Below are 25,783 nucleotides of genomic sequence, written 5' to 3' on the forward strand. Positions count from 1 at the left end.
CAGATCAGTCCAGCGCTTCTTGCAATTGTCCACTTCCCTTCTCTTCACTTCGACTGCATTCACCTTGGCCAAGACGGACTGCCATATTGTATTTTTAGTTGCCAATGACAGTGGAGTTGATGAACAGTTGGTGGTGGTGTTCTATCACCTCCGTAATGAGGATCTGGTTTTCCTGCGGACTGAAAAGCGGGTTCCTCTTCTTGTTTCCCTTCCCTGACCCCGAGGTCCCAGGCTGGTCCTCCGTGGGGCTTGTGGGGTTCTAGTTGTCCGCTGTACTTGCTCCGGCTATGTCCATAGTGCTTCGCAGTTGTTTGTGTTTTGTCTGTGTCATGTGTTGCCGCTTTTATAGTGATTTTTCCTGCCTGACTTGTGGGACTTGCAGGCCTGATGCTGCTTATTGCTGAATTATTATACCGCCGTAGGGCCCATCGCAACTTTTCTCACTTTCGGGTTTAGATTTTTATCACCTTCCCGGTAATTTTATTGTGGACATTTGACGTGTTATCGGGAAACTATTGCATGCTACCGCTGTGTTTTGAATAAGACGTTAACACAAAGTATTTTTCCTGGGATAGACGGCGATTTGAAAAACTGCGTTAGCCTACTTTGGTGATGATTATCGCACGTTCTTGAGAATATCCCCTATGAGTCTTGTACATGCAGGCCCATACTTACCCGGAGAACCACCTGGCCCCATCTCTCCATTCAACATCTATGGAGGGGTCAACCCAGAGTGAAACCAGTGGAATTCCAATCCGTGCTTGCATTTTGCTCCAAAGCAGGTGCTTAAACCACCAAGCTGTTAGGTCTGCTGTGCTGGAGAGAAGAATTCAGAAAGTGAGACAAAGAGTTTGCCAATATGTTCTCCTGATACACTATCATACCCTAATGTGGACAACAAATGTAGCCTATTTTAGCGCTATCTAAGAACCCTTTGCGCTCCGGCCTTTAAGCACTGCTTCCATTTGCAGCTCTATAGTCGTATGGGCAAACAATTAAAATGCAAATGGCATAATAAAAAGGCGCGGCCCATCTCGCACAGAGGGTCGGAAACCCCATATGTTCATTCCTGAACGTTCACTGAAAACATGCATCCTGGGATTTGTAGTATTTGTACGATTGAGGAGGACTAACCCACCAGAAAAACTGCTTTGGAAAAGAATGGGCTAGGACTGGGAACAGGGTGCCCTTGTGACACGAGTGACCTGACGGCTTTACTCTCACGTGACACCCGACACCCCGAGAGCTAGCCCTGAGGCCCTTGTTTTGATGGATGACGTCCAGGGCAGGGCACACCTTGTCCTCTCGTATGAGCGCGAGGCGTGTTCCGCAGACGTACAAAGCAGGAGCCAGTAACTAATCACCTGTTTATGGTAACGGCGTCGGCCCGCGAGCCGTGCTGAGGTGCAGGCTCACCTGTGGATGGAGCGCGAGCCGGCTCCAGACACCGGGCACAGGTAAGAACTCCCCCCCTGAGCTTTTTATTGCCTTTGACTCGCGCTCTGATGGTGGTTTTAAAGTAATGTTGACAGGGGTCTTCATGTCGGCGACTTCAATCTGCGTCCTTTTACGTAAAAAAGCTTTCTGGGAGATGTAGTCTTTCTTTGCTTTAATTGAACTAACTGGACTCACGCACCAGATGAGGGTGCATTGCTTTGTGAATGTTGTCTCTAAAATATTTAAATTGTGGATCAATTGTTTTAGGAACATTGTCTGTGTCATTCGGTTTGGGCCACTGGCTATGCAACAGGTTGTCTTGCAGCTGCACTGGTAAATGTATGTGGCCAATTTTATTGGATCGTTTAAACAGTAGCACCAATACGAGTTTGGTACATAGGCCTCTCAGACTCGTACGCACTTTCCGTTACTACTTTCATAGCCCGTGTCCTTCATTGTCAGAATGCCTCACCACAGTCCACCATTTATATCAAGTCTGGCAAACTCTTAACCCCTCCCCCTCCCTTGGGACTGTGTACTCCATCTTGTATGTTCCATAGGATGTAGCGTTGCTAAGGACTTATTAAAGATGCATTGTTTCCAGTGTGATGCTGTGCAACATCTGATATTGACGGTATGCTTCATATGTAAGAGTCTTGTGGTGTCTTGAAACTATTGTACCTGGTTTCGTGAGGAGTCTTCATTCTTTCACCATAAGTGTATATAAGGTTTGCATATAAATCTTCCAAATAGGAAAGCTAAATCAAATTACAAGTTGTGATTCTAATACTTTTGCATGTTATTTATAAAACATTATTTCATTGAATGAATAACATTGCGCTGGATGTACAAAAACATATTTGTATGGCGGTGTGCCTTGAACAAATGTAACATTTAGTCCCCTTCTGTGGCTTCTTTCGAATGCCTATTTGGTAATATGGTGCCGGCTGTTCGAAGGCAGAGCACCCCCCACATTTATACCAGCACTTTTTCGGTCTATATATAGCCAGTGTTCATGGGGAGCACCAGATGTACTCTCTCCCTGGGTTTGGAAGGAACCCCTATCAATTTGCAGATGAAGGGTAACTGTTTTGATATGGGATATTACACTAAAAAAAGTCAAGTGGTCTTTCATTTAATGTAAAAGGTATGCCGCAAGCTCTTTAATTTATTTTATATATATATATTTTTTTTTTAGGTTTAAAGTATTTTATTGAAGCAGGGTAAGGAAGGAAACAACAGGACAAGAAAATGAAAAACCACAGGTGCCCCACAATCAATGCGTACGGTACATCAGATTCATCAAAGCATTTCTGTCTCCTCAGTAGGCACCATCCAGCATGGAAATACAGCTTGCGCGCCCGTGGTTAAAGACAAAAAGAAGGGGGGGGGGGGGGTGAGGGGGAGAGGGAAGGGGGGGAAGGGAAAAGGGGAAAAAAAGGAGGGAAAAGGGGTGGGGAAACAACCCTGCTCCATAACCTACCCAACCAACAAAACCCCCCAACTACTGCACCCCCACCCACCCCCTGTACTGTGCCGATGACCATCTACTCCCCTCTCGTAGCGACCCTCCGGTTGACTCCGCTACTAGACGCCAACTTCAACCAATCAAACAGGCGGATCCGGTGGCGGTGTCAGCCGTAACAGCCTGAGATACCTAGGGCAGGTGATCTCCCTGAACTCAGAACACAACAGGCCATGGAAAGGCGCCCATAGCTCCTCGAAAGCGTCTGTATCCCCCAGTGCCACCAAGGACATTTTTTCCATGCCAAGAACATGCCACAATCTATGCAGCCAGCCGACATCCGGTGGGGAGCGTGGTGGAGCGCCAGTGTATAAGAATGTTTTGCACCGCTGACCCCAGAGCTATCGCAATCTGTCTACCCCTCCTAGACCTGAGGGGGTACATCAACCCATTCGGCAATCCCAGTAGGACATAGGCAGGGAACCGTGGCAGCTCTATCTCGAAACATTTGTCCACCTCGCTAATGACCTCCTCCCAGTAAGAAGCCAAAAGGGGACAATCCCACAAAATATGTGTAAGCGTACCAGTCTGGCCACAGTTACGCCAGCACGTCCCTGGTATTGACCTATCCATCTCATGTAATTTCTCAGGAGTGCGATACCAATAGGTCGAGATTTTGGTGAAGGTCTCCGTGAGCCCCGTGTGATGGGCAGAGTGGCGTGAGCGGTAGGAAATGTGGTCCCATTCTGTGTGACTCAACACTCGTCCGAGCTCCCGTTCCCAGCGCTCCCGACCCGGGTTGTGAATGTGAAAGGGGGGGGGCTGCAGCATCCTATACAAATCGGAGATGAGCTTTGCGTCCGACGTGCGAGTGACTAACCATCGCTCGTACCCCGTGATCTCCCGGTCCGCCTTTTCGCGCACCTGGGGCTGTAGCGCCCAGTGGCGCGCCTGCATATAACGCATGCGCTCCGTCTCAGGGAGGCCGTAATCCCGCCGTAGGTCCTGGAAGGGGATGACACCCGCTACAGCGGGTGCAACAGCGGGCTGCCCGCCAGCAGTCGTAAGCGCCAGGCTCAGTTCCCGGACCAAAGTCCGGATTGCCAATTAGCGGCGTGAAGGGAGAGGGAAAGGTAGTGAGTTCATGCCTAGCGGCCACCGAGTCCCACGCCCGAAGTGGGACACGCGTCACAAAGGATGCGTAAAGGTTAGGGGGTCGATGAGCCCGCCTCAAGAATGGCACCTCCTGTAGCGTTCTGCCTGCTACCGCCTGGTCCTGAAACAGCCAGTGCTTGTCTGACTCCCACCGGCTCCATTCCACCAGATAGCAAAGTTGGGCGGCCTGGAAGTATTTCCGTAAATCTGGTATCCCTAGCCCCCCAGATTCAGGCGCCAGCGTAGCAATGTTCATTTTAATCCGCGGTCTGCGGCCCTGCCACACAAACCGCGCAATAGCCGATTGAGTCTCTGCGAGCCACCCTGTGGGGGGCTGTAGCGGCAACGCCCTAAACAGGTACAGTACCTGAGGCAGGAGGGTCATCTTCACCGCGGCCACCCTACCCAGCAGCGACAACGTGCCCTTATCCCACCGACCCAGTTCCTCTCTGATTTTCGTGCTCAAGGCCGCATAATTGGCCGTGACCATCGTTGGGAGGGAGGGTGCCAACAGGATCCCCAGATACGGAATCCGGTCCCTGGACCAGCTCAAAGGGAAAAGCCTCTGCAGTTCCGCCCTGGTGGCACTGGTCAGCGAAATGTCGAGGGCAGCAGATTTCCCGAGGTTCACCTTAAAGCCCGCCACCGCGGCGAAGAGGTCCAATTCCGCGATACAAGCCGGCAGCGACCTCCGTGGGTCATCGAGCGTCAAAATGACGTCAACCGCATATAGGCTAATCGCGTGGTGAAATTCTCCCATCTTGACCCCGATGATATCGGGGTTCTGTCGAACCCTTTGAGCAAATGGCTCCATATAAAGAGCAAAGAGCAGAGGGGACAGTGGACATCCTTGTCGTGTACCCCGTTCTATGGGAAAGGGTCGGGAGCTGCCCCCGTTCACTCGGACCACCGCGGACGGAAACCGGTAGCAGTTGAAAATCAGGTGCCGGAACTTCTCGCCCACCCCGAACTTGCCCAGGACCTTCTCTAGGTAGGGCCAATGCACCCTGTCAAAAGCCTTCTCCGCGTCTATGGAGAGGAGCATCCTTTCCCCGGGGATCCTGGAAGCCTTCTCAAGAATATGGGTCACCCTCTTTGTGTTGTCCACCGTCTGCCTGCCAGGCACGAAGCCTGCCTGATCCGAGTCGACCATGCCCGGGAGATGAAGTGCCAAACGTGCCGCCAGTATGCTGGTGAACACTTTCAGGTCCGCGTTCAGCAGTGAGATAGGACGGTAGGATCCACAGGCTGTCCGGTCCTTGCCCGGTTTCGGGATCACGGAGACCGTGGCCTGGAGAAATTCGGGGGGAATGGCTCCCGGCTCCGAGAATGTGTTGAAGAGGCGGGTCAACAGAGGCGCCAGCTCCTGACAGAAGGTCTTATAAAAAAGCGGGAAGAAGCCATCCGGGCCCGGGGCCTTGCCCGGTTTAAGCCGGGAGATCGCCGTGACCACCTCCTCGATATGGATCTCCCGCTCCAGATACTGGGCCTGATCCGGCGTCAACGACGGGAGCGGTACCGACTCCAGATAGTCGGCCTCCGCCCGGGCGGAGGGGGCCTCGCCAGTGTAGAGGTCTGCGTAAAAACTACGGAACACGTCCGCGATTTGCTTGTCTTCCATGACAGAACCTCCGGTAGGGTTAACCAGCTCCTTCACCCGGTGCTGTTGGTGTTGCACCCTAAGCTTGTTGGCCAGGAGCCGTCCGCATCTGTCGCCACCGGTGTAATACTTGTGCTTCAGACGAAGCATCGCGTACTCAGCCCGGTCCATGTCAAGGGCAGACAAGAGTTTCCTGGCGGCTTTCAGCTGTCTCCAAACTCTGGGGGCTCCCGTTCTATGATGGACCTGCTCCAGCTCCCGCACCTGCCGGGTAAGCTCATCTCTTTTGAGCTGGCAATCCTTGTTCTCCGCCGAGGAGATAGCGATAAATTCGCCCTGGAGCACAGCTTTCAGGGCGGCCCATTGCGTCGCGCGGGAGGTGTTGTCATTATCGTTTACGCGCTGGAAGTCCGCAATGGCCTCGCGAATCTGTTGCACCGTTGACCGCCTGTGCAAGAGTGTGTCCCGGAGTCGCCAGACCCCTCTCGGTCGAGCCACCGGGGGTAGATTGAAGGCACCCTCCACCGGCGCATGATCGGAAAGAGAGAGGACCCCCATGTCGGCATTCGAGGCCAGAACGAGCATCGGGCCCGACACAAGTAGATGGTCCAGTCGCGCATAGGACTTGTGTGCGTGTGAGAAATAAGAGTACGCGCGGGTAGTAGGGTGGAGGCAGCGCCACATGTCATGCAAATCCAGCTCCTCAAGTCGGGTGCGAACCGAGCCCGAAAGCTCTCCCAACTGGTGGCGCCGTTGCACGGACCTGTCCAGGGCCGCGTCGAAAACCAGATTAAGATCTCCCCCCAACACTATGTGCCTATCAGAGGTGGACGCCACATCTTCCAGTGCCCTGTGCAAGAATTGATCCTGACGGTCGTTGGGGCCGTAGATAGAGCCTACAGTCATCACCAAGCCCCCCACCCTGATCCTGTACGCTAAGAACCTCCCTTTCTGTTCTGCTACCTTTTGTAAGATCTCCCCCCTGAACCCCTTGGAGAACAGAAGTGCCACCCCTGCCGTTTTAGAAGCGCTGGAGGAAAAAAGCTGCGTGGGGAACTTGGGGGTACGCATTCTGGGACAATCTTTGGCCAGCAGATGGGTCTCCTGTAGTAGGCAGATGTCAGCCTGGGAGTTCTCCAACAGAGACAGCACCGCCCTCCTTTTAACCGGGTTATTCAGCCCTTTCACATTCAGAGTAACAACTTTAAGAGCCATCAAGGAGGGGAACCCTTGAAACGCACATGAAGGTGGGCAAGGCCCGGCAGGCGAACATGGAGGCCACCTCACGAAACCTCAGCGCACAGCAAATGCAGACACCCCTACGGCACAGTACAGTCCCCAAACCCCAAAACCCCCCAACTAAGTTGACCCCGCCCCTTCCCCTGGAACTTCACACACCCAACCCCACACCGCTCCCAACTCCCAGCCCCCCTGCAGACCCCCGAACTCAAAACACCCCCCTGAAATTCCCATTCCCGCTCCTCGCTTCTCAAGTCATTCAAAGAAGTCATTGTCCCAGTTCGGCCCCTATCGGACAAGGCCGTGGAAAGTCAATCTAGTGGACGTCCAGCCACCACCACCTGCACTCGCCATCCCGCCCCTCCCCACCCCTAGAACCCCGCACCTGCAATAAGAAAGGCTAGTATAGACTCCCCCCGGAGTAAGTTCAGGCCGTCAAGGCCACTTCACCGACCGCTGTTGCTCTGGAGGCCTCCTGGATTGCGGCCGACATGTCCGCCCGAATCGTGGGCGAGTCAGGTCGCTCCGGCGGCGGGGAGCGCCTCTCCTCAGCCTGCTGCCAACCATCTCGAGTGCTTCGTCTGCGGCGTGGCACCGGGGTGTCCGCATCTGATGCTGTGATGCCCAACACTGCGCAGACATCCTGAAGGGACCGGAGCTGGTGCAATGTTCCGTTCCATCGGAAAATCAGGCGGAAGGGGTGCCCCCAGGAGTACTGTGTTCCCTGCTCCCGGAGGAAGTCCGTGGCGATTTTAAAGGATTTTCTCTTCTGCAGTGTGACCGTAGATAAGTCCTGATAGAGGGCCACCGGGTGGTCTCGAAAGCGGAAAGGCTGCTGCCGCCGCGCCTCGCGGAGGATCCGCTCCTTCAGGGGGAAGTCCGGTAGGAAAGCCAAAATGTCCGGGGGGGCGCCGTAGCCCTGCGAGGGCGGCCCACCCGATGCGCCCTGTCGATGCGGACTTGAAAATCCTCTGACTCCCCCAAAATTGCACGGAAGAGGGCCTCTAGGTAGGCGGTCACGTCTTCACCCTCCTCGCCGGACGGGACACCTCGGACCCTGATGTTGTTCCGCCTGGACCGGTTTTCGAGGTCCTCGGCGTGGGCCTGCAGCTCAATCTGTTGCTCCCGCAGCCGCAGAACCTCCTGCTGCAGGTGGGTGATCTCCTCGTCCCTGGAATGGCCAGCTTCCTCCACAGTGTTGACTCGCTCCCCCAGGGAGTCCACCTCTCTCCGTACCTCGCGGACCTCCCCGGCCACCTCCTGCTTCAAAGTCTGAAAATCCTCCCGTAGGGAGCTAAACAGCGACTCCAGGAACGATCGCGTCACCGGGGGCTCCCCGCCTTCAGCGCCTCTAGAAGGGGCAGGGGAGTTCGGGCGGCCTGGCTCCCTCCGCTGCGTAGGGCACCGCGTCCCAACATGTCCGGCAAAGTCCGATCGCCTCTCCTTTGACCCCTGGCGTTTGACATCCTGGCGGCGCGGGAGCCACCGGTGGCCGTCGCTCGGTGAAGGGGCCACCAGGGTCAGGGCAGCTAATCTCCGGCCAGGAAGCACCGCCGCACAGAGGCCCTGCTCAAGGCCGGAGTTCCCAAAATGGCCACCCGTTACAGTCAATGGGCCAACGCCCAGGGAATGAGGCCTACCTCCGTCGCGAGTCCAGTGGCGATAGACACAGCCGGAGGGCAGGCTCGCGGGGCGAGGGCAGCCGGGGCCGGCACGCCTGGTTGAATAAATGCTCCGGAGGCGCAACACCGCTCCGCCACGACCAGGGTTGGGCTGGAGCGGCCGCGCGAGGCGAGTGTTCACAAGCCCCGGACTTGCGTAGTAGCCGGAGGCCGGCTCCGCTTCCGTCGTCCTCCTCCGTTCGACTCCGCTCCGCCGGCGAAGTCCTCCTCGGCACCCACGCGAACACCGCGGTGCAGGTACTTCAGCAGACCACTCACAGTCGGTAAAAGCACACCGTCGAGACCCCAAGCCTGAAGGTCTCGCGGCCTCCGGGTCGCTCTCAAGCCGACCAGCGGGCTCCGCCCCAGGCTATCTCTGTCAGAATCGCACCTCTGGCGGGGCACTTAGGGCTCATCGACCGCTCCACACCACCACGGGGGTCCCCAGGCTCAGTCCCCGCTCGATCCGGGGGGGAATCAGCGGCTGTGAGCGGTGCAGGGTTTCAGGGGCCCGGGAGCTCTCTGCGAGTGCGACCTCTCAGCCCGCCATCTTGGCCACGCCCCCCTTTATTTTATATTTAAAAGGTAGACTGACATTTCCTCATGTTCTATATGAGATGTTATATTGCAATTTTGCTTGAAAATGACCCATTATTGAAAACGGAGATGTTTTCACAGGTGCTTCAACATACAAGTTAACCAACACTAAGCTTGTGCCCAGAATCCCATCTCTAACACATGCTAGGTTGCCCCACAAAATGACCCACAATTAAGCCAAGCTCACAGTATGAGGTAAGGGAAAAGCTGCAAGCTTCACATGCTGATTTACTCAAGAAAGCAACACTAATTGAGACCAAGACCCTAGCCGAAGTTCTGGCTAAACAACTTTTGCCACTAAATAGTTCTTTAATACATCTTTATCAATCGGGCTTAATGCCACCCAGGTCCATGTTCCTAAACATGAGGTGTTCAAACAAGACCCAGGATGTGGCCGGCTCCCTTGCGAAATGGTCCCCTCTGCATTGAGGAGGTGTTCAAATCCATCAAATGGACATTCCCTTTGGAGTCAAATGAAAAATGGACTTTGCCCCGGAGTATATCTCAATGATCGTTATTCTTTATATAACATCTATTGCAGTGTATGGGTCAATCAAAACCCCGTATGGTAGCTTTGACTCGCTCGGGAGGAGAAGCAGGGCTGCTCCCTTTCCCTGATTCCGCTTGCCTGGACGCTAAAACCCTTGGCTTGTTGGGTAATCTGAGAGCCCTCGTTCAAGGATTCTAGTGGAAAGGTGACATTGAAGATTGCTTATCGCTATGTGCTGATGATATTCTTTTGTTTATCGCGTACCCCTGGTGACAGTATCTAGACTAAAGTTCTGTTTATTTGTTCAATTACACTTCGGATTCAATACATACTGGCCGCAGAGTACCCTGTTCCTGGTATGCAACTGGTCAATCTATTGTCCTCTTGGGCACTATAATTATTATATTAATGAGGAACGGTTTTGTTACTTATATATAGAGATAAATATCAGTTGATGGTTCCCACTGATATTCTCCCTTATGTTGGAGCCCCTGGCGGCATGAGTATGTAGGGACGTAATGATACGGGGGTTGCGATGGACAGTGGACCAGGTAGATCGCATATCTTTGTATGCCGACAACATACTATTGTACCTGGCCTCCTCCTATAAAACCATACATGCGATCCTGAACATATTTATGAACTTCTGGAAATATTCAGGATATGCGATTAATTGGAGCAAGTCAGTATTATTCGTTCTGCGGGGCAGCCACCCGTCTTCCGGTAAACTGTACGATAGAAGTAGCTAGAGAGGGGTTCCGATATTTGGGAGTATATGTTATGCCATTTCCAACTCTTTTTTTTATACCTTTAACTTGGCGCCCCTCACTAGCTAGACTGCGAACAGATGTAAAGCATTGGAGGTCCTTGCCTCTCTCCCTAGTGGGTCGAGCCGCCCTTTTTAAAATGTTGGCACTCCCGCGCTTTTTATATATTCTTCAGAACTGCCTAAACCATGTCCCAGATACCTATTTCACAGCAGTGGATAGTGAGATCAGAGCACTGCTATGGGACGGTAAGACCCCTAGAGTGGCACTGAAAAAGCTAACAAAAAGTTGTTATGATGGGGGTATTGCACTACCAGACCTCGAGCTCTATTACTGGGCCTCACAATTGGTGGTGGTGAACTACTGGATATACCACACTCCCAACGACCCGGCATACACCCTGGATAGGTACCAAACAGATTGTTCGGGGGATTTGGGTGCCCTATATTTCCATACTAGGAAAAATAGATATGCAGGACTTACCTCGCACACAATAGGGATCTGGCGCCAGGCAAACGCTGGGCTGGGACAACACCCTTACCCAACCAACCCCACTGTGGTATACCCAAAAACTTGGCATGCTGTGTTATCAACCTGGGTTCGACAAATGGGACATGATTGGGATATCAGTAGTAAAGGATTTGGTTAAAAAGAGCTTGATCCTCAAGTTTGAGGAGCTCCAGAGACAGCACCACCTGGCTCGTGGGGAAGTATTCAGATACATGCAAATAAGACATGCCTTGCAGGCAGCATTTTCCACCCTCGAGAATATACCAGAATCATCGCCATTAGAAGATCGCTTGCTAGACGGGCCACTACACTCCAAAGCTATATCCTTAACATATAAAAAACTCTGCAACAATTTGCCAGATAGTTTTGGCAAGCTTAGGGAGCAGTGGGAGAGAGACTTGGGACCACTAGATGAGGAGGACTGGTGATCGGCTCTTATTTCCCCTAGAAGCAGCCATCACACTTCGATTTAGATTGATTCAGCTTAGGATTCTACACAGGTCCTATATGACAGGGATCACCCTGGCTAAAATTGGCACAAGACCAGATTTCCTTTGCTTGAGGGGCTGTCGACAGCCAGCCACCTTTTATCACAGCATCTGGGATTGTCCTGTGGTTCAACATCTTTGGGAGGAAGCCACTGACCACATTCAGACCGCATTAGGTAAGGATGTGATACTGACTCCGAAACTCGGATTACTGAACATCTGTGAAGCAACGGACCTTACCGAAATAGAACAACAGTTAGTGACGCTAGGCTACACATTGGTAAAGTGGAAACTGGCAAAGGGGTGGGGGTTGATTCCGCCTTCCACTTCTATATGGGGAAAGGAATTAGATAGATGCATGATTGCAGAAAAAAAAGTTTTCATAACCTGGGGGTGCCTAAAAAAATGGGATAGAAAATGGTCCAAATAGAATGTTTATCGTGGAGACATATGCATATCCCCATTGGTGGAATTAGAAATGCATAGAGATTCGGACAGAGATGTGAACAATTGAAGTAATTGCTTTGTTAACCACTGTGCATTAACACAAAGATTTGAGTAGCCAGTCAATTCATTGTTTGTATAAATGTCATAATTGTCAATAAAAACAGTTTAAAAAAAATCAGTTGATGGAATGCAATGTTAATGCATTTCTGAATAAGTTCTACCAGGACGTTGTATAGTGGGATAACGTCTCCTCAAACCCAACTGGTAGAACTGCTCTATTCTAGATGAAATCACGATGATGGTTTTTGCACCTCCGACATATTACTTCATACTGGGTTCTAGAATCATATTTTTAAGAAAACTGATACTATGATTGGGACCTAACTCTGTGAATCAAAGACCCCAAGAAGTCGACTGCTTGCTCTACGCCAATGGGTTCATGAGTGCACCACGTATTCTAGGAGTTCTAGCCCATTTGGTGGTTGAAGTTATTTTGGGTACACTTCTCCACAAGTCAAACCATCAGTCTGATTAGGCAGGCTAGCCATGGGCAGTAACACATATATATGCGCTTTCTTTATGGTGTTAAGTGAATCGACGCATTACCCTATTTGAAGCCTTCAGTAAATAGGGCGTGGTGCACCACTATGAAACCAGAGGGGAGGAAAGACAATTATGAAAGAAGCAGCCTGGAGGGCTCGAACCAGGCTTTTGGAAGACTCTGGTGTGACGGGATATTGGGCGTGAATGTTATTGGTATTTCTAAATTGGCCAAGCTGTTCGAGGGAACATAGAGCAAGTCCTGTAACAACCTCCGGGCTGAATTTGATTTTAAACACATAAAACTCTTTCGTCTTCAATTTCTATAGGCTCCCCTCGCACACAAGCTCAAATGCGATAGTACAACCATTACCCAATCAAGGCTGTGGTGCTAATGATTGGAGCCACCTTCAAAGTCATGTGCTTCTGTCATTTGTCAGACCTCCTTAGAGGGGTGAGGGAGAAGTGGATGAGCCACTTGGGTCAGACGGAGGACAGAGACTAGGACACAGCTCTTTCCCACACCGGGAAGCGAAGGTGATCATTCAATCCAGTTTTAGGGTTGTCCAGTTTAAAATTTGGATTTAGTGTCATGGATTAAGATTGTGCACCATGGGTTTGGCTGAGACTCCCCACGTGCGCATGTTACCAAAAGGGAAGAGGGCCCATTTGTCCACACTGTCTAGGGTCGCTCTGTGATGGGAATGCTCTGCGTCAAAGTGAAAACTGAATTGATGGCAGTTTTAGGTGTAAACTTCCTACTGATCCCTGGCTTGGCTATGCTGAAAATATGGGATAAGTGTACGTGTCCAGAAATACAAATACCTGTATGCTTTTGGATTGATGATTGGCAGCAAGGACATTGCCGGTGAACGGGGTGTTACAATAATGCCAGAGGTGCAAAGAATGGGGAGAGAATAATGAATGAAATCAGTGAATGGGTGTGAGAAGTAGGCCTGATACGTAGTGCTCACTATTCTAGTGATCACTGTGTATCACTCCAAACAACCCTTATTGATGATTGGTTGGAAGTCAACCTTATAGACCAGCTATCCAAGTAGCATGGACAAGAGCAGTCTTTAGGCTAAACTCTAGAGGGCGTGTTAAGCCAGCTGTTATACCATCACATATTCCCCTTGAACACCAAGTGAAAGGACACCACACAAGTTGTTATGAAAATAAAAGGATATTTATTTATAACAAGCCTACCCTGATCTCTTTATGAGTCAGGGAGCTAAGCACACAACAAAACTTTTAAGAAAATACTTTAAGTCGCACAAATTACACAAATGCCCAAGGGGCACGAAAAACCATATACTCTTAAAGTGGAATGCAAAATACTAGCAGGTAAGTAACAAGATCCAGAGGCTTTAGGATCGCTAGGACTACACTACTGAACCTTCAGGTTAGGAGCAGGAGGCCTAGGGATACTAGTATTCACAAAGTTAGTGTTATCAGACGAATCCGACTAGCTAGGCGGAAAACGAAAAAGGATCTGGACACTTAGATAGTGAACCTACGTTGGAGCACCGAAATGCTCAAGTTACCTAGCCCAGGGGCTGCGGCTGCATAGGGTTCAAAAGACTTCGGGAATCCTTGTTACAGTCTATGGAGCCTGAAAGAAGAAGTTGCTGGCAGGCGACCAGTGATGATGTTCGGAGTGATCCAAGCCTGGATCGAAGTTGGAGATGATCTGAAAGCAGAGGGCACTCAGTTCTTAATCACTAGCCAGTGATTAGGTGGGCACCAGGATGGCACCGGATGAAGTCACCTCGACCAGGTGAGTGGGCGATGCTGAACTCTGCTGTCTCTCGGACCAGGAGGCGTTGTCCGCGACCAGGATGGAGGTGCGAGCTGTCCCACGAAGGTGTCTGCTGTCGGCGATGCCGGACGCAGGATTGGAGCAACAAACCTTGGCAAAGTCAAGCCCACGCGGTGGAGTCAAGATGGCATCTGGAGTGGACCAGGAGGGTCCGGGGTGCTCCTCTCTTGGAAGGGAGCAAGAGCCAGTCTGGAGCAACCAGACCAGCGTTCTAATCGTCGTAGTTCATCGTCAGGAGGGCCACTAGCCAGCAGGCAAGTGACCGGACAACGCGGTGAGCAGCAAAGAGCAGAAGGGCCCCACGCAGATCTCGTGGATGCTGGGGAGCTGGACTTCGGTGCTAGAGCTGCTCAGGGTCAGGGCTTCTCAAACCCCAAAGCACTCACTCGAGGATCCCTCGGCGGTCGTGCTGGATAAGCATCGTGTAGTTTTGAAGATGGCCGGTCCCTTCAGGCCTCGTCACACCCACGAATCTCAGCTGGGTTGATGATGCAGTTAGAGGTCAGAGATGCCAGGGAATTCGGGTCTCATTGAGCTGGGCAGTCTTAATCCGGAGGATGGACGTGCAGCAAACCGCAAGCGCTTAGATGGTGCCCGCTGATGCAGGGTGGCTACTCCTTAGCCACAAGGGAGAGTCTTCAGAAATGTTCAAGAGTTCATTCGTGGAAAGTAGTCAAGATTCAGAATTATCTAATTTGGGAAGGGGGCCTGCTCCTACCTTTATTCTAAAAAAAGGGGCAGGCACGCGACTAGGTCCTGCCCATGGGTGGGACCAGGAGGGGGGTGGTTACACCCCTCTCCCTTGTCCGGACTTTCCCCAGCTCAGGGGCTGGTGTGCCCCTGGAACTGGTTCAAACCGGCAGATGCATAGTGAGCACCGGGGTGCCACTTGCAGTCACCTTCCTCTCAGCCCTGCCTACCTGGGATACACAAAACCCTGTCTGGGATGGTGCTAGCACCGCCCCTGACAGGAAACCCTTTGTCCAAGCTCTCCTCGCTGGAAGGACTCCCAGCAGCAGGAGGTCAGACTTGTGTCTGTGGTGGCAGCATCCATTTTGTGATGCTGAGGCTCGAGTTAACTTTAACCGGGGTTCACAGTTACATACATGTCGTGTCCCTCTAGAAGGGTGGAATGCTAACCCCGTCGCCAGAATTGGCGAGGGGTTAGTATTCCAATTTGTATGACACCTTACTCGACATGTTTTGATAAAGCGATAAAAAAGATAGCAAATAACCGCGAGGATTATAATGCACTTAAGAGTATATGGTACGCGTTATCATGGAACAGCTTTTAGGACTTGGTTCCGCAAGCTGCAAACGGGCTCAGCTCATGCCAGAGCGCCATTTCACATAATTCCAAGCACTCTGCCTTCAGGATTGATAAGGCCTGCCATAGGAGTGACTGATAGGAATACATGTGCCCATTTTAGGGTTAGATATAAGAATACTATATCTAAAGCAACGGGTGTTTACACCACCTTGCCCCAGCTGTCATGCAGCCAGTTGTGTCAGATTTGGATGGCCAGCCAGGGGTGGCATAATACATGCTGCAGCCCCTGGTAGGCCCTGGGTACACCTATGCCCTGGGTACCTAAGGTACACTGTACAGGGACTGATAAGGTGACTCAGTATCCAATTAGATATGTACCTAAGGTACATGGAATCCATTTTACAGAGAGAGCAGTGGGCCTGGGGCCCTGAATAGCAGGGTCCCAGGTCAACTAAGTCGGAAAACCAGCAAAACACCAGGCAAAAAAAGTTGGGGGTAACCATAGTCAGATATCCACCTTCCTACAATGGGAATCACGGTTAGCCCAGGAAGTGGGAAAAATATACACTCCACTGTGTGCTGGATGTGCTGGTTAAGGAGGGCTGTGCTGTTGATATTAGCCAGGGTGACCAGATTTTTAAAACCAAAAACCAGGACATTTAGCAAAAATAAAAGGACTACAATTTTACATCAACCGAGCTAACAGAATGACCGCGCTCATCAGCAGGGAATTACAGAATTACAGAAGACGCTTTAAAGAAAATGAACAAACAGCAATTTTTAAAAGCAGTATCATAACTGTTAATTAAATTGCTTTCTTATAACAGCTGGTAGCTATCCCTGCTTTGGAAAACATAAAAACGCACCTCACACTGTTTTCATTCGACCCTCTCTAAAAACTGGAGCATGAGCCACGTTTCCCAAAATCTGCCCGGACAGCTGGCGGAACACCGACACCTGGTCACCCTAAGGGCACCTCTATGTGCTGATGAGAGCATATAGCACATGGGGCGGGACTGGAATAGCCTGCAAATAAGATGTAAGCAAATAAGTGACCAATGGTAAGCAACGGGTGGGCTCTGAGCTCCTGTAAGTTCTTGGGAAGCCCATAGTAGTTTTTGCACTGTCTGGTTGGGTGGACCAAATATTATGCATACACCGTTCCGCCCCAGAGGAGGGTGTCATCAGGCAGCTTGTGTGCCAAACCATCCCGGTGTCTTCTCGCAGACAAACCCAGATACCTAAGCACACTGTTTTGTGTACTGCTCCATACTTCTATTAGTATCTGCACTGCAGTGCACCATACTGCTATTAGTTTGAGCACTGTTTGAGTTGAGGTACCTTCATGCTCTTGTCATGAGGTTTCAATTACAGACCCGAGTATGTTTTGTGATTGAGTTGGCTCATCATTCGTGTGAATTTGGTTACTATGCTCCTTGTGGGGATGTTTGGTGGTGTCTGTATTGCAATGGTCATTGTCAGTGCTTAGTTTGTAAAAGAATGAGTACCAGTGCCCGAAGCTCTGCTCAGAAGCCCGCAGCCAGCTCTATTACACGTTGGCCCACCCAATACCAAGGCTGTGTCGTCTTCAATCAACCTCGTGCCTCAGACACTCCCTGCCCCTTCATCTCTCTCTTTTCCCCTTTGTGATCGTATTCCTTCTTTCCCCTAGTTTTGTTTTCCCTTTCTTGCTCTAGGGAAATGTCGTATGAGGAAAAATAAGTACTGGTCCCTATAAAAGGAGTGCCGGCGGTCCCCACTGGCAAACACTGGCTCAAATTAAGCACTGGTTATTGTTCTTTGGTGGGTGTAGCCGAGCTCTTTACCGAATTCAAAAAGTGCCCTCTATGAAGAACGGTTTATGCATTGGGCCCCTAGTATGTGTCTGAGGTCATTGAAAGGGTGACATCTTGTAGGGAGCCAAAGTCGGCCTGTTAAACAAGACTAGCTGTGGAGTGTTGGTGGGTGTTAGCTTAGCATGTTACGCAAGTTGTCATCGAGCATGCACGTCCACATTCACTCGGTCACCTAGTCGTCCATACCTCAATGCACATGTGATGACCTAAACCAGGGTGTAGGGATAATGGACTAGGTCATTGAATCTTTTGTTAAATGAATGTCCATTTGGGAGAAAAAGGGATAATAAACCAGACAACGTCCAACACTGTGTGGGCGTTCAATGTTATTTTAACTTCCCTGTTTTAATAATCACTGGCTCATGTATTGTAAAATGCTCATATGGACGCCATTTCCAAAGAGCATCAGCATAGTCTGCCATTGAGTCTTTCATTCAAAACCGAGCACCAATAAGCAATAGCCAACCTGTGGTGTTTCCCCCCCCCACTGCTTTACAACTCCATGATATGTTTCCAGTTTGAAACGCAAGAATAAAGAAGGCGTCAAATTATGAAAAGGAAAAAGAGAACTCCTCAAGAAATGCACAAAACCTATAAAATTCACATTGCATTGAGCTGTTGAGGCGGGGTACGCAATACTTGACTCATAAAATATCACATTAGTAGCTTCCCCGTCAACCAATAGGATTACTAGGAGCAGGGTTGGAACTCTATACTGTTCATTAGCCCAACTAGTTCAATTGTATTAATGCACTCTATATGTTGGGTTCCAAGGCAACCGACGTTTCTCCAGCAACCTGCCCAAGGCAGGGAGCCCCCTGCCAGACTGTGCCTCTAAGCTCTTCACCCTGCCATGGCAGTGCTAATACCATGCAACAAACATTGACATCTATACCAGTCAAAAGACAGAGGGCCTGCTAATGCCACATTCACGCTCTCTTGTTTAACTGAGCCTCCTATACAATGAGACAAATGAAATCTAGAACTAACAACACTGAATAGATCTGTGCCAAAACATCTTACATTACAACAAATACTTTTGCAGCTTGATCACCACGGGAGGCCATTTAAGTCCTCCTGTAGAACAAAGCAGTGTTTGTCGTAGACTGACCAACCAATTATGGTGTAGGGTTGCAGGTATTGGAGTTTTGGGGTTTGGAACTGATTGTGTAACAGGATCAAGCTTTTGAGTTTGAAACTGGGCTTGGAGGTTTGGCAGCGGTGTGCAGTGTTAATGGACCTTCAGTGTTGTTTCTTCACGAATGGTCTGTGGGTATCAGCGCTGTCATCAGACATGCGAAGAATCTTTGACAGTGCTTGTCGAATAAACGCAAGTGTGTCGAGAATTACTTTGTATCTTCTGTGACAGAATATTCATCTGAATGCTCAACCTGATGTAGATTATTGTTCAGGGTGGGCACATGAAATGGTCCACGCCCTATGGCCATCAGGGAGGGCTTTAAGTCATTGAACCTTGAGTAATGCACAAAATGAGCCAATCAGTTCTTAGAAGGGTGAGAAATAGGGCTGTCCAGCTAAATATTGTAGATACTTTCAGATTTTGTGATTCAATTAGCACCCAAGGAAATAACTGTTGATTTAGGAAACACATTATCCCTGCCACATCGCAGCTATCGTACAGGCAACCTTAGTGTTCGGGCTCAGTGGAAGAGACAAGTAGTCAGATGGCTTGATTCACGCAGAACTGGAGTACTTGATAAGAATGCTGTTGCTGTGGTCGAAACCTTTGCTAGGTTCATTTTTTTTTTTAAAACAATTTTTATTGCAGAGTTCAATGCAAGTAACACAATAAATCGTCAAATCGGTTTACGCGGGACCTTAGAGTCCATCGCTCCATCTAGTTAGCACATACACAGCCTTATAACCCGCATCCCGGAGGCCGGGTGGCGTCTCATACATGGAGTACATCCCCTCTACCACTAAGTGCAATCGTGCTTAGAGGTCAACCGCTTTCTGCTTTTAACTTTTATCAACATTCCCCCCCCAGCATCCAGCATATATTTGCTGTGATCATTGTTACCATTGGGACGCTGCCCTCCCCGTTCTCCTTCCTCCCCCCCCCCCCTCCGGTGTCCCACGCCTGCGTCCATTACCAGTACACTGAATTATGTTGGTAGTCTCAGGAGTTTGGAATCGATCATTAAGTGTGTGCGTCCGGGGCAGGTGCTAGGATTGGAGCCGCTCCTTCCGGGGTCCCTGGATCTACAGCTTCCTCCTCCTCTTCGCCCTCCACTGCACTATCCCTAAGAGCCTGGACCAGGATTTCCCATGCTAGCGCTGTTTCCTGAGCTTTCTCATCCGACCCACGCCGGGCTAGTTGGTACCTAAGTGTGCTCTCTGCTGCAGCCCATTTCTGAAATTCATTCAGCCATTTTCGGTGTGTCGGGGCTATCTTCGATTTCCACCCCCTGGTAAGTTCCCTCTTCGCTATAAGTAGGCCCATGTCTATGAATTTGCTTGACAGTTTATTTTTACGTGTGTGCGGAAACCAGTGTAAGAGTGTAACCGCACTGTCATATTGTAGTTCCCTGTCAGTTACCTCGTTCAGAGTGTCGCCCACTTCCCTCCAATAGTCCTACAAATGTGGGCAGCCCCTCAACATGTGTAGGAAATCTGCACCCAATAGTGCGCATCTGGGGCATGCCGCGTCCTCTGCGCCAAAGTATCTCGTTATTTTATTCGGGGTAAGGTATGCCCTATGGAGAATGTGTAGGTGTATCAATTGGAAGCGGGCATTTCTGGTGCCCTTCCTGGCTCTCTGAACTAATTGGGACCACGTTGTATCCGGGATTTCTCTCCGTAGGTCTGCCTCCCACTGGGTTTTGAGTCGCGTAAGAGGCTGTAGATTCTCCGTGTGCAATCTGGAGTACAGGCACGTAACTGCCTTGACCGTCCCCGCTGCCATCATCGTGTACTGGCACGCCGGCGACGTCGTGGGTTCGATCAGTCCCTCTCCCCAATGTGCCTGGATTGCCCTCACCACAGCCGCGTGTAGTAAATAGTCCCCTCTTGGTAGATCATATTGCTCTTGTAGGGTCTGATACGGTACGAGTACCCCGTCGGTGTAGAGGTCTCCCACCATCTGTAGGCCAGCCTCCTCCCAAAACTGGAGGTTCAACCAGTCTCCACCATGTGGCAGTGCAGTGATCATACCTAGTGGGATTTCGGGCGCATAAGGGTGCTCAGGACCGGCTCGTTTTTGCATGCGGTTCCAGCACAGTCTCAGCGTCCGTTCCTCATGGGACAGCTCTCTGAGTGTTAGCTTCTGTTGTAAGGCAATATACGCCAGCACATGTCGGGGGGTGCCAACAGCCCTCTCAAGTTCCGGGCCCCTATACACCCTCGCTACCTCCTGCGTGAAAAATTGTAGCTGGGCAGCCAGGTAATAGAGCTCGAAATCTGGGACCGCCAGCCCACCCTCGTTCTTTGGGCGGGTCAGGGTCGCTAATGCAATTCTCCGCCTGCCCGCTCCCCACAGGAAGGACACTATCTGGGATTTTAGGCGTTTGAAGGTGTCTCCCGGTATCCATATGGGAAGAGTCCTGAAGAAGTACAATAACCGTGGCAGGGCAATCATTTTAAGTAGGGATACCCGGCCCGTCATGGACAAAGGGAGGGTGGCCCAAAGGCCATGTTTCCCTGCAACGCTCGGATACAGCGGCCTATATTGCCATCCAACAGGTCTGCCGGTTCGTGGTAGATATGCACTCCAAGATAGGGCAGACAGTTCGGCTCCCACCGTAGCCCGGGGCGGGCCAAGGGGCACCGTTCCGCCTTCCGAAGCGGAAATAGGCAAGTCTTCGCCCAATTCACTTTTAGTCCAGAGATATTCCCGAATCGCGCCAGTAGGTCCTCCGCACCTTCCACAGCCTCCTCGGCATTATCTAAGAATAGCAGGAGGTCGTCCGCGTATAAGGAAATATAGTGGTGGGCCCCTCTGACCTCCAACCCACGGTAAGAATCCCCTCGCCTGGCCAGTGTTGCCAACGGTTCCATCGCGAGGGCAAACAACAGGGGAGAAAGTGCACACCCCTGTCTAGTTCCCCTACGCACCTCGTACCGATCCGATATCAAAGTCCCCACTCTCACCCTAGTGCCCGCCGACGCATAGAGCACCTTCGTCCATTGCACGTAACCGTCGCCCAGGCCAAAACTACGCATCACCATGTACAAGTAACCCCACTCCAGGCTATCGAAGGCCTTCTCTATGTCTACCGCCATCACCATAGGGGCTCTCGCGGCTGGCGGGGGGTCCGCCACTAGCCTAAGCAGTCTGCGAATGTTGTGCGACGTGTTTCTGGTAGGGATGAAGCCCGACTGGTCCTTGTGGATCAGACCTTGCATATGAGCCACCAGCCTAGTGGCTAGTGACAGTATCGGCGTAGCGCCCCTACTGGGGTTGGCCAGCCAGGCTAGCAGTGTCCCCGTTTTATCTCCTTCCGCGAGTGCTTTAGTCAGGTAAATCTTATAATCGAAACTACGGAGGCGCTCCACCTCCACCGCCACTGCCTCTCGGGCTGCGCACACCCTGTCCTGCAGTTCAGGGTGATTGGGTCGTTGTTTCTCTGCATCTCGCAATGCCCGTTCGGCCTTATCCAAATCGTCCATTAGTGTCCGCCGCGCACCCGCAAATTTCCCTATACAGTGCCCCCTCACCACAACCTTGAGTGCATCCCATTCCGTAGCCCTGGAGGAGGCAGTCCCCTCATTCTCCGCAAAGTATTGGGAGATTCTGTGTTCCAGCGCTTCGCTGAATGGTGGATAGTCCAACGTATCCGGGCGGAGCCGCCACGTCGGGATCAGCGGAACTTCGTTCATCCAGGCCAGTGAGAGGAGTAAGGGATTGTGATCTGATATCGTGCGTGCCAGATATTCTGTTCGGGCAACCATCGGCAAAACCGTCTGGGAGCACAGGAAGGCATCTATGCGAACGTGGAGGTCATGAATGCCAGAGTAAAAGGAGTAGTCCCTCTCTATTGGGTGTTGCGCTCGCCATGCGTCCGTCAGGTCCCACTTCCCCTGCCAGGTCGTTCTATGCCTCGCTAGTCTGTGTACCGGGGATGCATGCAGTGGTGGGTGTGACCTATCTAAGGTGGTATCTTCCACAGAGTTGAAGTCCCCCCCCATCAGTACCGGCTCAGTTAAATAAGTAGCTAACAGCCTGGATAATCTAGTGAAGTATGATGCCTGCTCTGTGTTCGGCGCATAGGTGCTGCAAAGTACTACATGGCGACCTCTGAGCAAGCCCTCGACAGCTACAAACCGCCCATCTGGGTCTACAACGTGCCTAGTGACTTGGAAGGGAACCCCCGCCCGGATCCAGATCAATGCTCCTCTGGCAAACGCTGAGTATGTGGTGTAGAATAGGTGACCCCTCCACCTCCTCTGCAGTGCAATACCCTCCTTCTTAGTTAAATGGGTCTCTTGCAGAAACGCAATGTGAATCCCTCTGCGGACAAGGTGGGAATGTATCTTGTGCCTCCTCGCCATTGAGTTGAGACCCCGCACATTCCAGGACACACATTTCAATGACCCTACACTATCCATTATCACTATGTAGTCGGATGATCCCCATTTCCAGTAACGACCAGACGCTAGGCAGGACACCAGCCCCAACAACCCTCAACGTCCCTACCCCCACCCCTCTCTGAGCTCCCGTCCCCCCCCAGCTCAGTGCCCCCCCCCACCCACAACATAGCCTGAGACACCCCAACTTCTCCAGCTCCCCCTCCCCCCAGAACAGGTCCTAACTGCAAAAGAGTTACCCCCATCCAAACAGGCGAGCAACGTGCCCTCAAAACGTCTAAATCCGCAGTCTGTACTGCAGTGGCCTTATGGGCCTCTGGGTGCGCGCACTAGCCTTGCTTTGTGCTATAGCCTTCCCTGTACCCCGCTCCGCCCCCCAATATACATCCAAACTCACAGTAGTCCAGTCTCACGGCTGCCTGCTCAAGTGTTCGTGCGAGCCATATTAGTTAGTCTGTCGCAGCTGGTTCCTCATGGTTCAATTTCAACTACCAAAGACTTCCTCCGCGGTCTGTGGCGTGACCTTCGGGCCCCTCGTGCTGTCCACTTCTGATAGTTCAGTTTCCGAGCCCGTTCTCAAGTCGTCCGAGGCCGGGTCCTCCTCCAGCGGCGCCGAAGCTGCGCCAGAAACATCCTTCACCGCTTGTAGCGCCGCCTTCCGCTCCTCTCCTGTCTGAGACGCTGTCGGTTTTTTCGTGTGTTGTCCACGTTTCCGGAGCCTCTTGGATTGTCGCACTGAGCTCCGTTGGAGCTCCTCCTCCGCTCTGAAGCGGGCCCCATCCGTCCCAGCCTTGTAAGAGTCCCACCAGGTCCATGCCTCTGCCGTACCATCCACTTGCACCCGGAGCCTGGCCGGGAATAAAAGCGAGTACTGCAACCCCTCCGTGCGCAGTTCTTTTTTAATGGACAGGAACGAGGCACGCTGTTTCTGAGTTTCAAAGGTGTAATCTGGGAACAGCGTGACTTTGCTGTTATCCACTTGAAATGGACCCGCCTCTCTCGCACGCTGCAATAGCCAGTCTCTGTCCTTGTAGTGGAGCAGTTTGATAATTACCGGTCGCGGGGGTAGACCCGGCTTCGGGGTCTTGCCGGTACACGGTGTGCTCGCTCCAATGTGAAGAAGGGGGATAGGCCTTCCGGGGCCACCACCGTCCTCAGCCAGTCGTCCAAGTAACCCACCATGTCCACCCCTTCTTTTTTCTCCGGAAGGCCCACTAAGCGCACATTGTTCCGACGACTGTGATTTTCGGCGTCCTCCGCCCGTTTCTCCAGCGCCTGTATGCGGTCCAAGGCGTCCGTGAGCCACTCCTCCAGTGCTTTATGACCCGGTTCAATGACTTTCAGAGTGTCTTCGGCTTCCTTAACCCTGTCGGCCAGTTTCCCATGGTCCGCCCTCAGGAGTCCCAGGCCCGTTGATACCTGAACAATGTCCCGGTGCAAGGCGTCCTTCGTGGCTGCGATGGCTTCGAGGATCTTGTCCTGCATCAACTGCAACTCCGAAGGGGGCTGCTGCTGCTGGGCGTCCTCCGAGGCCTCAGTGGTCGGGCCTCCATCTCCTTTTGGTCCCCGCGGTTTCCCCATGATGCCTCTGCGGTACCAGCGGGTTCCGCTCGGGTAGTCGGCGGCCTAGGTGTAAGTGGTCACTGTCCAGGTGGCGGCGTCCCTCGTATCGTGGGGTCAGCACCCCCCCGTTGGCGGCGTCCGGCGGGTCACGGTGCCACTGAGGCGCGTTTGCCTCCCCAGGGAGCAATGGAGGAGGCTGCAGTCGCCCCCCCATGTGGTGAAACGTAGCTGACGGACACCACTCCACAGGGTAGTCGCACTCCACAGCCACCGGCCTCACCAGTCACTGTACTGGGCCTCCATACATCCCCCCGCTTGCCCAGGGGAGGGCAGCAGGCCCCAAAGCCGGGGAGTCGAATTGCCGCCCCAGATCCGGAGTAACCGCACCCCTCTGCCGCCTACCACCAAAGCTCCACAGTGGCCAGCCGTAGGGGTTCTCAGCTTGCAGTGTCTCTTTACCCGAAACCCCCGCCCAGGGCTCCGCTGCTCCCTCCCGAGTCTCCGCTGGGCGTTCCGCCAGGGGCCGGATCTCCAATCGCCAGATGCCCCGGGGGGCCCGGGGCCAAGTGTAAGGGTTCCGGGCAAAGCAGGGCGCACCCCTGGATCGTCGTGGGGCCAGAGCCGGGGCTCAAAGTCACGATCTCAGGCGGGTAATGTCTTGCTGAGGGAGCCCTGGTCCCCCGCCAGTCGCTCCAAAGCCTGGCCGAACGGACTCCCGGGCAATCCCCTACTTGTCTCCCCCGCAGACCTCTCACCTTCGGGCCGCAGGGCCTCAGGGCCGGAGCTCCCAGCAATCGCCAGTCGTCATCAGGCCAGTGTTCCGGCAGTCTCACGGTGGGGCCCCACAGCCGTTCCGGGTTCTCCGCCCCGCCGCTCGCTCACTCGCAGTGCTGCTCCCGCTGCATCAACAGGCGCTGTGGCGCCATTTCCAATGGGCCGCAGGCCCCGAAGCCGGGGGGTAAAGTTCGGAGCTCTCTAGGCTGGAGCCCCACCAGGCCGTCCGGGTCTCGTATCGGCCGCCACCAAGGTCCGGATCCGTTGTTTCGGGGGCGCCAAATGGGTAGGCGCCCTCGCTCCCTGGTTCGCAGCCCTCACCCAAATGGGCACCAGATCAGAGCCGACGGTGGTCCGCTGCCGCCTACCGCCCTCAAGCCGCCATTTTGCGCGTCACCCCCTCGGTTCTTCCGCGGCCAGTAGTGCTCGCTGTGGGCGTCCTGGTGGCTCGTCACTCGCTCAGTGCAGGCATATATGACAGACGCGGGATCGACCCGAATTGTACGGGGATCCCACGTTTATTTGCGGATATTCGGCGGATAAGCGGGCTGAGGG

The 25,783-nt window shown here is 52.3% G+C and overlaps 1 protein-coding gene across 1 annotated transcript in view; it reads left to right on the top strand.

The window, feature by feature from the left end:
* The first annotated feature begins 1,411 nt into the window (after positions 1-1,411).
* LOC147728953 (uncharacterized) overlaps positions 1,412-25,783 on the top strand; it is a 291,189-nt gene continuing 266,817 nt past the window's right edge. Inside the window, exon 1 of the mRNA XM_086959204.1 lies at positions 1,412-1,457. Within this exon, the coding sequence (XP_086815330.1) occupies positions 1,423-1,457 (35 nt within the window). The 5' untranslated portion in view covers positions 1,412-1,422. The remainder of the gene's footprint in view (positions 1,458-25,783) is intronic.

This window comes from Lissotriton vulgaris, chromosome 2_2 (genome assembly GCF_964263255.1).
Source record: "Lissotriton vulgaris chromosome 2_2, aLisVul1.2, whole genome shotgun sequence".
Lineage (NCBI taxonomy): Eukaryota > Metazoa > Chordata > Amphibia > Caudata > Salamandridae > Lissotriton > Lissotriton vulgaris.